This window comes from Megascapheus bottae, chromosome 14 (assembly GCF_031878675.1).
Source record: "Megascapheus bottae isolate mThoBot1 chromosome 14, mThoBot2.hap1, whole genome shotgun sequence".
Taxonomy (NCBI): domain Eukaryota; kingdom Metazoa; phylum Chordata; class Mammalia; order Rodentia; family Geomyidae; genus Megascapheus; species Megascapheus bottae.
The window spans coordinates 26,846,079-26,860,852 of NC_143522.1; the positions used below are offsets into that span (position 1 = coordinate 26,846,079).

The 14,774-nt window shown below is 43.9% G+C and overlaps 1 protein-coding gene across 2 annotated transcripts in view; it reads left to right on the top strand.

Annotated features, from left to right (window-relative positions):
• The window catches only part of Ak7 (adenylate kinase 7), a 63,985-nt gene extending 54,099 nt beyond the window's left edge, over positions 1–9,886 (top strand). The window contains exons 15-18 of one of the 2 annotated variants that reach the window (XM_090344795.1): positions 1,177–1,374; positions 3,660–3,880; positions 7,443–7,601; positions 9,607–9,886. In XM_090344795.1, the coding sequence (XP_090200921.1) occupies positions 1,177–1,374; positions 3,660–3,880; positions 7,443–7,601; positions 9,607–9,645 (617 nt within the window). In that variant the 3' untranslated portion in view covers positions 9,646–9,886. Of the gene's footprint in view, positions 1–1,176; positions 1,375–3,659; positions 3,881–7,442; positions 7,602–9,606 lie in introns of those variants that run through there. The other variant, XM_090344796.1, reaches the window with a different exon arrangement.
• The last annotated feature ends 4,888 nt before the right edge of the window (positions 9,887–14,774 follow it).

Sequence of the window (14,774 nt, forward strand, 5' to 3'; positions counted from 1 at the left end):
AATTACCTTGAGATACTGTTAACTCGTGAAACTCTGTTCTGAATTATGAAGAAAAAAGGCTTTAAAAAAGTATCCACTGGAAAACCAGACATGGTGGCTCACACTTGTAATCCTAACTACTCAGGAGGCCGAGATCTGAGGATCAAGGTTCAAAGCCAGCCCAGGCACAAAAGGACCTGAGACTCTTATCTCCAATTAACCTCTAGAAAAGAGAAGTGGGGCTGTGGCTCAAGGGTAGGGTGCTAACCTTGAGCTGAAGAGCTCAGGGACAACACCTAGGCCCAGGGGTAGGTAGGTAGCCTTGAGATGAAGAGCTCAGGGACAGTACCCAGGCCAAGTTCAAGCCCCATGACAAAAAAAAAAAAAGAATAAATGAATGCAGATGAGTAAGATTGGCTGGCACTGTCATAGCATATACCAGACAATTTACAGGAAAAGCCACAGCACTCTGAAGCTTTGCCAGTCTTTATAGATAGCAGTTCATTAAAGATACTTGGAAGCTGAGTTCTCCAGCTGTTGTGGAGCAATTCCTTTAAAACTTTTTCTTCCATTGACCTTCACTTTAATCCCTCCTTCATGTTCTATGTATCCAGTGAGCCTGTGCTAGAACCAGTTGCTTTGACATTTGAAAGAAAGCTCACAGGTACGTATATGCTCACCATTAGTATGCTGTGTAGGTGAAATGTTTGATAATGCTGTGTTTGTATTGAAATTACTATTTCATAGCCAACGGCCTTGTGGGTGAAAAGAACTGGAACTAAATAAATAAAAGTCCTGGGAGAAGGAGTTCCTCAATTAATTAAATTATTATTATTATTATTTTGGCAAAGCAGCCATCAAAGCATTTTGCTCAAAGCCTGTAACAACTGTGCTGGAAAGTAGGCAACGTGAGGAGTGCAGAGGAAGTAAAAGTCACAGGGTTAAGAGATTATTTGTACGTACTTTCTGCTGCTTCTATTAAAAGGGGAAAATAAAAGGCTGGACAATATATGTTTGGTTTGGGCCCACAGGGCAGTCCCCGGAAACATGAGATGGGAGTGTGTTTACCCTGTACAAAAGGCAGCAAGAAGGCTATGGCAGCATGATCTCCAAGGCCATCTCCAGATGGGCTGCCTGCCACGGGATTACTACCACCCAGCTGGGCTGGGCTACCTCAAGATTCTGTCTTCTTCCCAGAGTTCGTTTGTGGCCTGGATGCCTCAGATGAGTTTCTGAAGGAGCGAGTGATAAACCTTCCTGAGAACGTTGTGGCAGGGACACACTATAGCCAGGACCTGTTCCTCCGGGCCCTGAGCACCTACCGGGACCTCAATACTGAGGATGAGACGGTCTTCAACTATTTTGATGAAATTGAAATCCACCCGATACACATTGGTACGAAATGCAGAGCCACTCCATGTCTGGTGGCTGGGGGGCCGAGGAAGGCTGGGGATTATAGCCATATGACAGATGGCTTGGAATGCCACAGCACACGCTGGTGTGGGCAGACGCTGTTAAAGCATATGCATAGATTAGGATGTCAGATGCCAGTGGCTTGCACCTGAGAGCCTAGCTACTCTACAGGTGGAGATGTCCAATGAATCAGCAAAATGCAGGACTAGAGGCATGGCTCAAGTGGTAGAATGTCAGTTGTAAATAAAAAAGCAGAACAAGAGCAAGAGGTCCTGACTTCAAATACCCATACCAGGCAGGGTGCAGTTGCTCACTCCTGTAATTCTAGCTACTCAGGAGGCTGAGATCTGAGGATCACAGTTCCAAGCCAGCTCAGGCACTAAAGTCTGTGTGACTTTTATCTCCTATTAACTGCCAGAAAACCAGAAGTGGAGCTGTGGCTCAAGGGGTAGGGTGATAGCTTTGAGCTGAAGTGCTCAGGGACAACGTCCCAGCCCGGAGTTCAAGCCCCATGACTGACAAAAAAAAAAAAATCGAAAAAGGAGAAAGAAATGAAGGATCACCATACTGCTGCCTCATTGTGTGCCCATCATGCCTGTCTTATCTCCACACTGACCACCCAAAGAGGAAGTTGAGGGCAGGTAATTCCAGGTCAGGAATGTGGCTGGGCTGCAGAAGGGTGTAGAACAGGCCCCCCAGACAGATGCTGGAAATCACATTATCTTTGGACTCCAGTGCCTCTTTGATCTTTTCTCTCTTTGGATCTGTGGCAAGGGCTCTGCCCTTCCTTCCTACCTCGTGTTCCACACAGAGGTGGGCTGAGGAGTTTCCAGGGGAACCAAGTTCAAAGGTGGACTTGGCTCCCTCTGTCCCAATTCCACATTCCTTGAAGGGCAACTGTGCTGGACACAAGGTTTGGTCAAGTACCCACTTGGGCTCAACCACAAGTTACCTTGCTCCAAGATCAAGGTAGACTATATTTTGAAATAGAGTCTATGTCAAAAATGTTGTGTGACACTTAGTGATATCAAAGGAGTGGTGTGAAGTTCAATATGGCCATGATTGTTTTTAGGGGGGAGAACTCACTGTGTCTATCAAGAAGCTTATCTCCTCTCTTTGCCTTCTTCCTTCTCTCCTTCCTCACCTCTTCTTGTTTTGGCATTGATATTAACATTAGGGCAACATCCTGATGTTTAACTTCATATATAGCTAATCAAAATGGCTAATATTATTATGAACTGAAAATGCATCCTAGAATCATTAACTTTCAGAAGCAACTATCCAAAGGACTCTTCAAGGTCAACCTTCCTGGCTCCAACAGATGCAGGACTCCCTTTGAGAGAAGTACTTCCAGGGCTAGAAGGCTCACTCTTCCAAGGTGGTCTATGTTAGCCACTACCATGTATTGTCTTAGAAAATTAGCTAATAAAGGAAATTTTAGAGTCTTTTTCTAAGAGACATGAAGCTCTAGGTTTACAAACTCAGCTTTACAAAAGGATCAAAATCAAAAGTCTGGGTCGTGGTTTTAGAGATTCCAGTCCCTAATCAGGTAGCCTGTTGCTTTGGGCCTGTGATGTGGCAGAAGAAAACTATCTACCTCACAGTAGCAGAAGAAAGGAACAGGAAGATACTGGGAGTCAATTTTTAGGGCATTCCCCTTCCCCACGACCTCCTTCTAAAGGCTTCACCGCATCCCCAGGCACTGCTCTAGGAACTAAGCATTTAACATACGGAATTTGGGGACATTCAAGGTCCAAACTATAGCAGGATTCATTTCAGCATCCATCTACTCAGATCAGTGGTCATGACTAAAACTCATAAACCCAAACCCTCACCCTCCTTCTAACTGCTCTTTTGCGGATTGGACTAGGAAGTTTTTCTTCTCCCTTGGTTTGGTTGTGGGGCTTGAACTCTGGGCCTGGATGCTGTCCCTGAGCTCTTCAGCTCAAGGCTAGCACTCTACCACTTGGAGTCACAGGGCCACTTCCAGTTTTCTGGTGGTTAATTTGGAGATAAGAAGCTCACGGATTCCTGCCAGGGCTGGCTTTGGACCTCAGATCTTAGCCTCCCGAGTAGCTAGGATTTACAGGCATGAGCCACCAATACCTAGGAATTCTGAAGTATGCTGTCAGCTAGAAAAGGAAACTTTAATGTGGCAATTTACATAATTTACTATTGCAAATTGACAGCAATAAAGCATTTGCCTGACTGTAGGCAGACCTGAAATGTAAGTGTGTGTTTATCTCCTCTATTCTGGGCATTTAAAGATGTAGGAAAACTTGAAGACTCTCAGACCAAAACTATTCTCAAGCTGCTCATTAAAGAGATTGGGGAGCCTCGAAATTATGGTTTAACAGATGAGGAAAAGGCAGAACTGGAGAGAAAGATTTTGGAGGAACGCCTGGCCAAGGAGGCTGCAGAGGAAGCGGAACGTGAGCACAACGAGGCCATGGAGTTGGCAGAGAAGCTAGCTCGCTGGGAGGAGTGGGTGAGTGGGTGAGCTTGGGGGAGAGTTAGGGGCAGAAGCTGGCAAAGGAGGCTGGCAGAGCCACGGCACTTAGATCCACTTCCCATTCTGCTGCAGAGATATAGCCTAGGAAATACACCCAAACAAGTTTCTGTTTTCTTGGTTTGTGTTTGATGTCAATAGGCACCATTTTCTTTTTTCTTTTTTGCCAGTCCTGGGGCTTGAATTCAGGGCCTGGGCACTGTCCTTGAACACTTTGCTCAAGGCACAGTGCTCTGCCACTTGAGCCACAGTGGCACTTCCTGCTTTTACTGTGTATGTGGTACTGAGGAATCGAACCCAGGGCTCCGTGCATGCCTTCAAGCACTCTACCACTAGGTCATGCTCCCAGACCAACAGGCACTATCTTCATAAGGACAATGTGTGGTCTTTGACTATGCAGTAACAACTAAAGCACCCATTGTCAGTATTAATAATACCCATCTCTGTAATGTGTAACATTTTACTGCGTGCTGCTGACCTTGTGATAATTTGATTTTCCTCCATTTACCCATCTGACCTGCTCAGCCAGCCTACTACTCCTCATTTCCCAAGTCATTAAGTCTAGTAAGTGATTTGACTTCCAAAATTAGCACTCCAATCCACCCACAGCTCAGGGTTGGTGTTTCTCTGGCTCTCCAGACCTATCCTGCATATCTTTTATCTGTTCTAACAGATAAAACACGGGCCCATCATATCCACTCTGTAGTAATAACACTTCACAGGGGGTCTGGCATAGTTAAGTGGAAGTTCCATTTAACTGTGGTCCACAGGGCCCTATGAGACTTGGCTGCTTCTAACTGTCCCCCATTTCACACAGTACAATGTTTCATTTCTATCATCTGTACATCAACATTCTTATCTCTCCTATCTCTTCTAGGGATACTTTTTCGTCATATGTAAAAAAATAATTGAAATTCTGCCTCTACAACTTTACACCTTCTTTTTTTGGCCAGTCTGGGGGCTTGAACTCAGGGCCTGGACACTGTCCTTGGACACTTTTTGCTCTGCCACATCGCCACTTCTGGCTTTTTCTGTTTATGTGGTACCATGGAATCGAACCCAGGGCTTTGTGCATGCTAGGCAAGCACTCTACCACTAGGCCACACTTCTGGCCCACATCTTATATTAAAATATTTTTCAACTACTATCTTCTTTCCATTTATTCCAATGTAACATATATTTTATGTATTTATCTTGCTTCTTGCCTCATCCCTGCACAGAACTCAGTTCTCTGGACCATGGTATGTAGTTGAAACTTTGACCTTATGGTACCAAGCCATGTGTGAAGAATTGTTAGTAGAATTGTCCACATTTTGCAGGAGCACCTGGAAGAAACACTGGAATCAATTAGAGTTGGGGTCATAGTGGGTCTGGGAGCCAGAAAGCACTGCATAGTTTTGATGAGAAACTCATTACTGTATTTTCAGTGCCTAGAACCGCCCTCAGTAAAGGAATTATGACCTTATGCACATACTTTGGGGTTTCATTTCATCTCCTTAGCATAAATTCCTAATATTTTCTGGGTTAGATCCGATACCTATTTTCTTTTCTTTTTTTTGTCAGTCCTGGGGCTTGCACTCAGGGCTCAAGCACCATCCTTAGGCTTTCCTCAAGGCCAGCGCTCTACCACTTGAGCCACAGCATTGCTTCCAGCTTTTTTCAGTATATGCAGTACTGAGGAATTGAACCCAGAGTGTTGTGCATGCTAGGCAAGCACACTACCACTAGGCCAAACTCCTGACCCTCGATGCCTATTTCAAAACTACCTTGGTAGCAACGGTAAAAATAACTCACACATTCCCTACCAGTGGTTGTTTTTGTACTCTTCTCCAGCCCTGCTTTCACAACTTTGCTCAATGTGTCAGGTTGATAGATAAAGCCCAATCTCATATTCATTTCTCTGAGCATTCATTTGGCAACTTAGTCTAACGTTGTTAGGATTTAAGTTTTATACATTGCACATTTTTCTCTAGAAGGCTGTCTGTCTGCTTATTATTTCGTAAGAACTTTTGATAATGCCGTGTAAGTGAAGCAATTGGTTTTGCCAAGTCTTGCTAGTAGAGTTCCCATCCTGCTTCACACTCTGTGGGCACATGGCCCTGCCCTGGTTACTGTGCATGTCAACTTCTCTGTGATGTTGATTGAACCTGTTTCATAGAATGGCCTAACAAAACAACAGGCATATTTACACAGCATCTACATAATATACTATCCCAGCTCTTTACAATATGTTCAGATATTTTTCCTGAACTTGTTGCTTCACTAACTAATATTATTTATGGTCTTTTGTCTGACCAAGTGAAAGTTTTATGCTTATATTAATAGTCAAATCCATCCATTCCCTCCATCTCCTTTTGGTACTGGGTTGCTGCCTTGCCAAGAAAGACCTATTTTCAAGTGAATAATGTGAGTTAGGACCCTTTACCTTTCAAGAACCCAAAAGGCAAGCTCAAAATGGCTTTGGCATAAAGAAGGATTCTTAGAAGGATTAAGCTGGCTTCAAGTGAGGCTGACAAAATGACTCAAACGTATCAAAGAATTGGGATCTCTGATTCTTTTCTATCTTTCATGGTTAGAGTAATCTAGAGAATATATTTGATATGCCCATTCTTAGTTAGCGTCCCTGGCTAAGAGGTTGGCTGGACTTACACAAAAAAAGAAACAAAAAAGAAAAGGAGGATGGAATACTAAGCACTTTCCTAGTACCCTCAAGGCTAGCTCTGTCTCTCTGTCTCTCTCTCCCACTCCCAGTCCTGGAGCTTGAACTCAAGACTGGGATCCTGTCCCTGAGCTGCTTTTTTCTCAAGGCTAGCACTCTTACCACTTGAGCTACAGTGCTACTTCTGACCTTTTCTGTTTGTATGGTGCTGAGAAATTGAACCCAGGAGTTTGTGCATGATAGGCAAGCACTCTACCGCTAAACCGCATTCCCAGCCCCTAGAAATTATTTTGATGCAAAAAATGATCCTATCGGGCCGGGAGTTTGGCCTAGTGGTTAAAGTGCTTGCTTAGCATGCATGAAGACCCGGGTTCGATTCCTCGGTACCACATACATAGAAAAAAGCCGGAAGTGGTGATGAGGCTCAAGTGGTAGAGCTCTAGCCTTGAGAAAGTCCAAGGACAGGGCTCAAGCCCTGAGCTCAAGCCCAGGACTGGCAAAAAAAAAAAAAAAAAAGATCCTATCTGAGAATGATGGTACATGTCTATAATCCCAGCACTTGAAAGGTTGAGGCAGGAAGATCAAGAGTTCCACGTGGGCTACATAAGAAGTTCTTAGCAAGACCCTGTCTCAAAAATAAACAAGCAAATAAAATAAAGAAAAAGAAAGGAAATGAACAGTTTCCGTTTGTTCATGGTTTTTAAAGGAGTAGACAGGTTTTATAACACCATCTGCATTTTTCTTCTTTTTGCTTATTAGAAATACCATCTTGATTTTAAGATGGTAGCAGTTTTAATTTCAATGCTTTCTTGTGGGGGAGGGGGGAAGGTTCTCCCATTACTGACTATACATTTACCCTTTGCCAAAATGTTGTGTTTACAGAATAAACGACTGGAGGAAGTGAAGAGAGAAGAAAGAGACTTACTGGAGGCCCAGTCTGTTCCCTTAAGAAACTACCTAATGACTTATGTCATGCCAACTCTTATGCAGGGTCTCAATGAGTGCTGTAAGGTTAGACCTGATGATCCCGTTGATTTCTTGGTAAGATTTAATTTTATAAAAAATAATCATTTGAAGCCAGGCATTGGTGGCTTATGCCTGTAATCCTAGCTACTCAGGCGTCTGAGACCTGAGGATTGTAGTTTGAAGGTTGCTGGGGCAAGAAAGGCTATAAGACTCTTATCTCCAATCCAATTAATTACTGAAATATTAAAAAGTGCAGCTGTGGCTCAAAGTGGTAGAATGCCACCCTTGAGGGAAAAAAAAAAAAGCGCAGGAGTGGGTGTGGTGGCTCACGTCAATAACCCTAGTTACTCAGGAGGCTGAGATCTGAGGATCAAGGTTCAAAGCCAGTCCCAGCACTAAAGTACATGAGACTCTTATCTCCAGTGAAACCACCAGAAAACTGGAAGTGGCACTGTGGTTCAAGGAGTAGGGTGGTAGCCTTGAACTGAAGATCTCAGGGGTAACATCCAGGCCCAGATTTCAAGTCCCACCACTAACAAAAATAATAGCACCAATGGCTTAAGCCTGTAACCTTAGCGACTCAGATCTGAGTGTTGCGGTAAGAAGCCAGTCTGGCAGGAAAGTCTAAGAAGCACTTATCTCCAATTAATCACAGAAAAAGCCAAATGTGGACCTGTGGCTCAAGTGGTAGACTGCTAGGCTCAAGCAAAAGGAACTCTGGGATAACACCTAGACTCAGAGTTCAAGTTCCAGGACTGGCAAAAGTAAAAAAAAAAAAAAAAATCCTAATCATAATAATTTGAAAATGTTTTAACAGGAATCCAATTAAGATAGAGAAATGAATAAATGTTATTTGGAAATAGCTTCTAAAACATTCATAATTTACTATATATTTTCCCCCTCTCTCCTTCTTCCCTCTTGCCCCCCCTCTCTCCCCCCCCCTCTCTCTGTCATGGGGCTTGGACTCTGGGCCTACACATTGTCCCTGAGCTCTTCAGCTTATGGCTACCCCTTGAGCCACAGTGCCACTTCTGGTTTTCTTGTGGTTAATTGGAGACGAATGTCATTGTCTTTAGTGCCAGGCTGACTTTGAACTGCAGTCCTCAGATTTCAGCCTCCTGTGTAGATAGGATTACAGGCGTGAGTTACCGTGCCCATCATCTCTCTCTTTTCTTTCTCTTTGTACCAGTCCTGGAACTTGAACTCAAGACCTGAGGACAATCCTTGAGATTTTTTTGTTCAAGGTTAGCATGCCTTGAACTACATTTGAGGTTTTTTGGTGGCTAATTGGAATTAAGAATCTCAATGGACTTTGCCTACCTGGCTGGCTTTGAACCATGATCCTCAGATTTCCACTATCCCCTGAGTAGCTAGGATAATGGGCCTAAGCCACCAATGCCCAGATTCACTTACTTTTTTTTGTCAGTTGTGGGACTTGAACCCTGGGCCTGGACATTGTCCCTAAGCTCTTCAGCTCAAGGCTACAACTTTACCCCATAAGCCACAGCGCCACTTCTAGTTTTCTAGTGGTTAATTGGAGATAAGAGCCTCATGGACATCAGTGCCTGGGCTAGCTTTGAACCTCAATCCTCAGATCTCATCTTCCTGAGTAGCTAAGATTACAGGCAAGAGCAATCATGCCTGGTTCACTTATTATTTTTTTGTGGGTCATGGGGCTTGAAATTGGCTTGGGCGCTGTCCCTGACCTCTTCACCTCAAGGCTACCTACCTATCCCTGGGCCTAGTCATTGTCCCTGAGCTTTTCAGCTCAAGGCTACCACCTTACCCTTGAGCCAAGCCCCACTTTCCCTTTTCTAGAGGTTAATTACAGATAAGAGTCTCAGGTCCTTTTGTGTCGGGCTGGCTTTGAACTTTGATCTTCAGATCTCATTCTCCTGAGCAGGTAGGATTACAGACGTGAGCCACTCTGCCGGCTTCACTTATCCTTATATGAGATCTCTATTGCTTATTTAGAACCAAATAATTTGTGGTTTTTCATTTTTAAATTATGTACATAAGTAGTACAAATCTGAACAGGTGTGTCTTGTAAATTGTTGACTCTTTTCTCTTTTAATTGTAGGCAGAATATCTCTTCAAAAACAACCCCGAAATGCAGTAAAATGTCAGTGATCTATGTTGTGTAATTTTACTTACTATTGTAACTTGAAAAGTCACTTTAAAAATGTTTTTGCTGGTTTAGGATTTTTTCCTGTATGCAAACATGAAGTAGAATGATTAATTCTGTAAAGTAGAATTATTGTTAACAAACTGCCTGGCAATAAGTGACTGCTTCATTAAAATTTCATTCAAGAAGAAAATTGACAAGGCATGATATGTGCATAGCCCGTATATAGATAGTGATTTAAGAGTTCAAGTATTCTGCCTCTACATGTTCATGTGTAAAGTAATCAGATTTTCAGCATGAAGATGATCAGACTATGTAGTCTTCCAACTCCTAAAGATTTTACACAGGTTTCTATGGAACCAAAACCAACAATGTTAGAAATGAAAATAAATTTCAGTGGTGCATGTTTGTCAGAGGGACTGAGAATGTAGCTTACTGGCGGAGTGCTTGCCTAGCAAGCACTGGGTTCAGTTCCTTAGTACCACAAAAACAGAAAAAGCTGGAATGGCACTGTAGTTCAAATGGTAGAGCAAAAAGATGCTCAGGGACAGTGCCCATGCCTTGAGTTCAAGTCCTACAACCTACAAAAAAAAATCATCTTCATTAGTTTTATGTGAGAGTCTAGAATCAGGCAGCATTTCATTTCCTGAACTAGAGTAAGTTCTCATGTGTTAAGCATTTGCTCCCCTTGCCTCAACTCTGGTTTTTCTTTGAACTATTGGGGATCAAACCCAAGCTACTCCTATTGGGAAAGGTGCTATAATATTGAGCTATAGAACTACAGATCAGAGTGCTTAAGAAAACCGGGCACTAAGTCTTATTATTTCAATGTTACTTTCCTAGGGATGGGGGAGGCTGGGCAACTGAACAACAACAACAAAAAAAAACACCAAAAAAACCCCCCTGATTGCAGATAGGTTTAAATTTTTTTTTTTTGCTTTGTTCTGTAAAACAAAGTAGAGTTTATATGAAAGATTGTGCCATTATCTCTCATTTGGAAGGTCAGGCAACTTAGTTTCTCTTGGTGAAACTTCAGTGGGTAGCTTCCTTTTGGATTGTAGTCTGGTTTGTTGGGGCTTTACTGCTGGAGCTTAGTCTAAAACAGTGGCCTGTCATTTTTGTTTTAATAATGGGGGATGAGAATTCAATGAAGGAATAGCTCGAGAGCACAGTACTCACTAGACAACTGTCATAGGACAATGCGCTGATGCTGTTACTTTTACTTTAGTAACTGATAAGTTTATGCCCACTTGCATACTGAGAATTGAACTCAGGATCTTAAGCATACTAGGTAAGGCATCTACCAGGCTCCCTTTTATTTTTTCTTTCCTTTTCCTTCTTACTCTTTCTATTTCCTTTTCTGAGTCAAAGTCTCTCTGTGTAGTACAAGTTGCTTCCAGATTTACTACTAAAATATGGATACTGATTTTAACTGGCACCATCATGGCCTCTTGGTGGATGAGGGGCTTTCTGAAAACTCTTACCGCTACCCCCAGGTGAAAGGTGTGCCTGAGTTCCTGGAGGTAGGGGCAGGCACTTGGACGATAGGTTACTGGACCTGCCAGAAATGTACTCTCAAGCTCCCTGTGATCCTGACCCTTGACGATGACCCTGTTTAGGACCTACAACCTCAGCTACCATTTTGTGCCATGCCTTGTGTTTCCTGTCTCTCCTCATGTCACCGTTAGGTCCACCTGAGATAAAATGGCCCCTTCTCTTTGGCTTTCTCTCCCTGTGAAACTCCAGGTAGGCCCTTTCTACTTTGCTCTGTCTCCCCAGCCAGCTCCTGTAACCCAGGTAACCGGTGCACTTGCAGGCAGTGGGAAGCCCCCAGGCTCTGATGTCACTTTCCCATCTGCTCCAGTCATAATTCACCCTTCCCTATACAATCTCTCCCCCTCATTAGTTCCAGCTGCCACAAGCTACCTCCTACACCAGCAGAGTCCAGTAGTTTGGCTCTCCCAAATAAACCCTTTCTGAATTATTTAGCAGTTTTTTTTCAGCAACCTATACAATAACCATGGCATCCCTCTTCAACTCTCCATTACAGGTGATCTGGTTTATTGATATTGTTTTTCTGCTCTTGTTTTACTACTCTCTTCATGGCTCAGTTTCCTAACAGTTTTAAGTGCATTCAGGCTGCAAGTTTTATTGGGATATGTGTCTGCTCCCAATCTCTGACTTTCTAGTAAAGACTACCAATCCAACTTCTCAAAATGTTGCTTCACTGTATCTTGCTATCAAATTCTTACATAACACTGTGTAGCCTAGACTGGCCTTGAACAAATGATTCTTCTGACTCCCTAGTAGGTGGGATTACAGCACTTCTGCTCTGTTACTATTTTTTTTTTTAATACTCAAGTACTTTTTTTTTTTTGCCAGTCCTGGACTTAAGCTCAGGTCCTGAGCACTGTCCTTGGACTTTCTCAAGACTAGAGCTCTACCACTTGAGCCTCAGCACTATTTCCGGCTTTTTTTTCTATGTATGTGGTACAGAGGAATTGAACCCAGGTCTTCGTGCATGCTAGGCAAGCACTTTAACCACTAGGCCAAACACCCGGCCAATACTTAAGTACTTTCACCAGCTCCTTGAAATGCATCCCAGAGGACAGCACAACTGAAGACATTCATATTCATTAATTCCTAAAGCATACCTTATATGCAATTTTTAGGATCACATCATAATGAACTTTTTTGATCTTCTAGATCTGATTTAAATTTTTTTTATTTTTCAAAGATTTTTATTAACATTGATTTTTTACATCACATTTCAAATGTCATGTTTAACAAACAAGTATTCAAGAAGAGAATCTCTATATATAATCACTGAATTTTTTTTTTTTTTTGATCTTCTAGATCTCAGATTTTTAGCCCTTATCTGTCCTTGGACTTTCTCAAAGCTAGAGCTCTACCACTTGAGCCTCGGCACCATTTCTGGCTTTTTTCTATGTATGTGGTAATGAGGAATTGAACCCAGGTCCCGGCCCCGACTACCTCCCCCCCCCCTCCATTTTTTTAGATTGGATTACTCAAGTGATCTTCTTGCCTCAGCCTTTAGAACAGCTAAGACTCTAGTCAGGTACCACTATGTCCATCTCAGACTTTAAAGGAAAGGTCCTTTAAAAAGAGTTTCCCAACCAAAGCCACAGTGATGAAAAGAGGGGAGGGAAGTAGGTGGAGGAATTAGCAATCGAGATTGAGTGAGGTTTAACTGATTTTGTTATCCAGAATTGAATCAATGAGATGCAGAGAAGCCACACTTTGAGAGGGTGAATCAGGAATCTTTATTATAAAGCTAGAGACTGTTAGCAGAATCCTGTCCCAAAAGAACTCACAACTTCAAAAATGGTTAATACAAACAAACCTTATAAAGGCAAAAATCACATGACTAGTATGAAAAACTAAACCTATCAAAATCATATTTACAGAAGCAAAGCAAACTGGGTGGAACAAGGGGTAGGTGAGGCTTAGGGCAAGAATTCTCTGAGCAAGACTTTCCTAGAGCTAAAACATAAGTCCGAAATTCAAGGAATGACCTATTTTACCTCTAGAGTTTTTGGAACTGGGTGAAAGTCCTCATCGTCTATTAAGACAGTGGTGAGGACAAGATGGTGTTACTTAAACCTAGTATCCATATTTCAATGAGAATTACATGAGTAATTTAGACTTTGCTAGTGGCAACATTTTAAAAAAGTGAAAAAGAGGTGGGATCAACTTGGGGGAGGGGAACTAGAGACAGTAAGGATTTAAACATACTGAGCAAGAGCTCTATACAGAGCATCCAGCCAGCTTATTTTAAGGTTTCCCAGAAAGGAAACCCACCATATGGTTCAGGCAGAAAAGTTTATTGGAGGGGGAGAGCAAACTGCAGGCTGCATGAGGGGGAGGTGAACCCAGACAGAGGGAAAGGAAAGACAGGAAGGGAGGAGGGGACCTGTGTAGAGTTGGATTCTATAGGGAAAGATGGGAGGCAGGACTACATACAGCAGGTGTGAAAGTGATCTCAGTGCCTGGGGAATCTGTCGCTGTCAGAGGGAGGCATGACCTGGGCGGTCTAGGAAATGACCTCGGTGGGTGAGGAAGTGACCTTAGAGTGAGTGACAGGTGATTACTGTTTTCAGGCAGGTGAAGAAAAGGGGAGAGGGGCAATTCTCCTGGTGAGACCAAACACCTGGCAAAGTTACTGTTTTATTTTTGCCAGGCCTGGGGCTTGAACACAAGGCTTGCTCAAAGCTGCCCTCTATCAACTCGAGCAACAGTGCCACTTCCGGCCTTTTCTGTTCCTGTGGTACTGAGGAATGGGACTCAGGACCTCATACATGCTAGCCAAGGACTCTAACATTAAGCCACATTCCCAGCCCCTGAAAATCCCCCTTCTGGGGGGGGGGGGGTCATGGGGTTTGAACTCTTGGACTGAGCTCTGGCCCTGAGCCCTTCAGCTCAAGGCCAAGGACCTACTCCTGGGCCTGGGCTCTTCAGATCAAGGCTGACACCTTTCACTGGGCTCCAGCCCCACTTCCGTTTTCTAGTGATTAGAGATAAAAGTCTCAAAGTCTTAGCTGGCCCAGTAACGCAAGCCTGTAATCCTAGCTACTCCAGAGGCTGAGATCTGAGGATCAAGGTTCACAGCCACCCAGGGCACAAAAGGACCTGGAACTCTTATCTTCATCTCCTCTAGCAGACAGGCAGTAGGGCTTGGAGCCTTGAGCTGAAGAGCTCAAGGGCAGCGCCCAGGCCAAAGTTCAAGCTCCAGGACTCCTGCACACCCTCCCCTTCCCCCCCCCCCCACGGTCTTGGGCTGAGAGGTAGCTCAGTGGCAAAGCACTTGCCTAGCAAGGTCAGCGTCCAACGTCGGATCCCCAGTACCAAACAAGAAAAGACAAGAGAAAAAAACGGCGTTTCGTGCCCAGGCTGGCTTTGAACCGGGGTCCTCAGACCTCAGCCTCCTGAGTAGCGAGGATGGCAGGCGGGAGCCCCGGCGCCCAGGGAGTGCTTATGTCACCAGCTGCTGTGTGATCGCCCCGAGGAGTCAAGGCGAAGGCGCCCGCAGCGGGATGCGCCGCGTCGTGGGCTGACCGTTTCCCATACGTACCGATCCGCCCCACGGTGGTCGGGGCGACGCT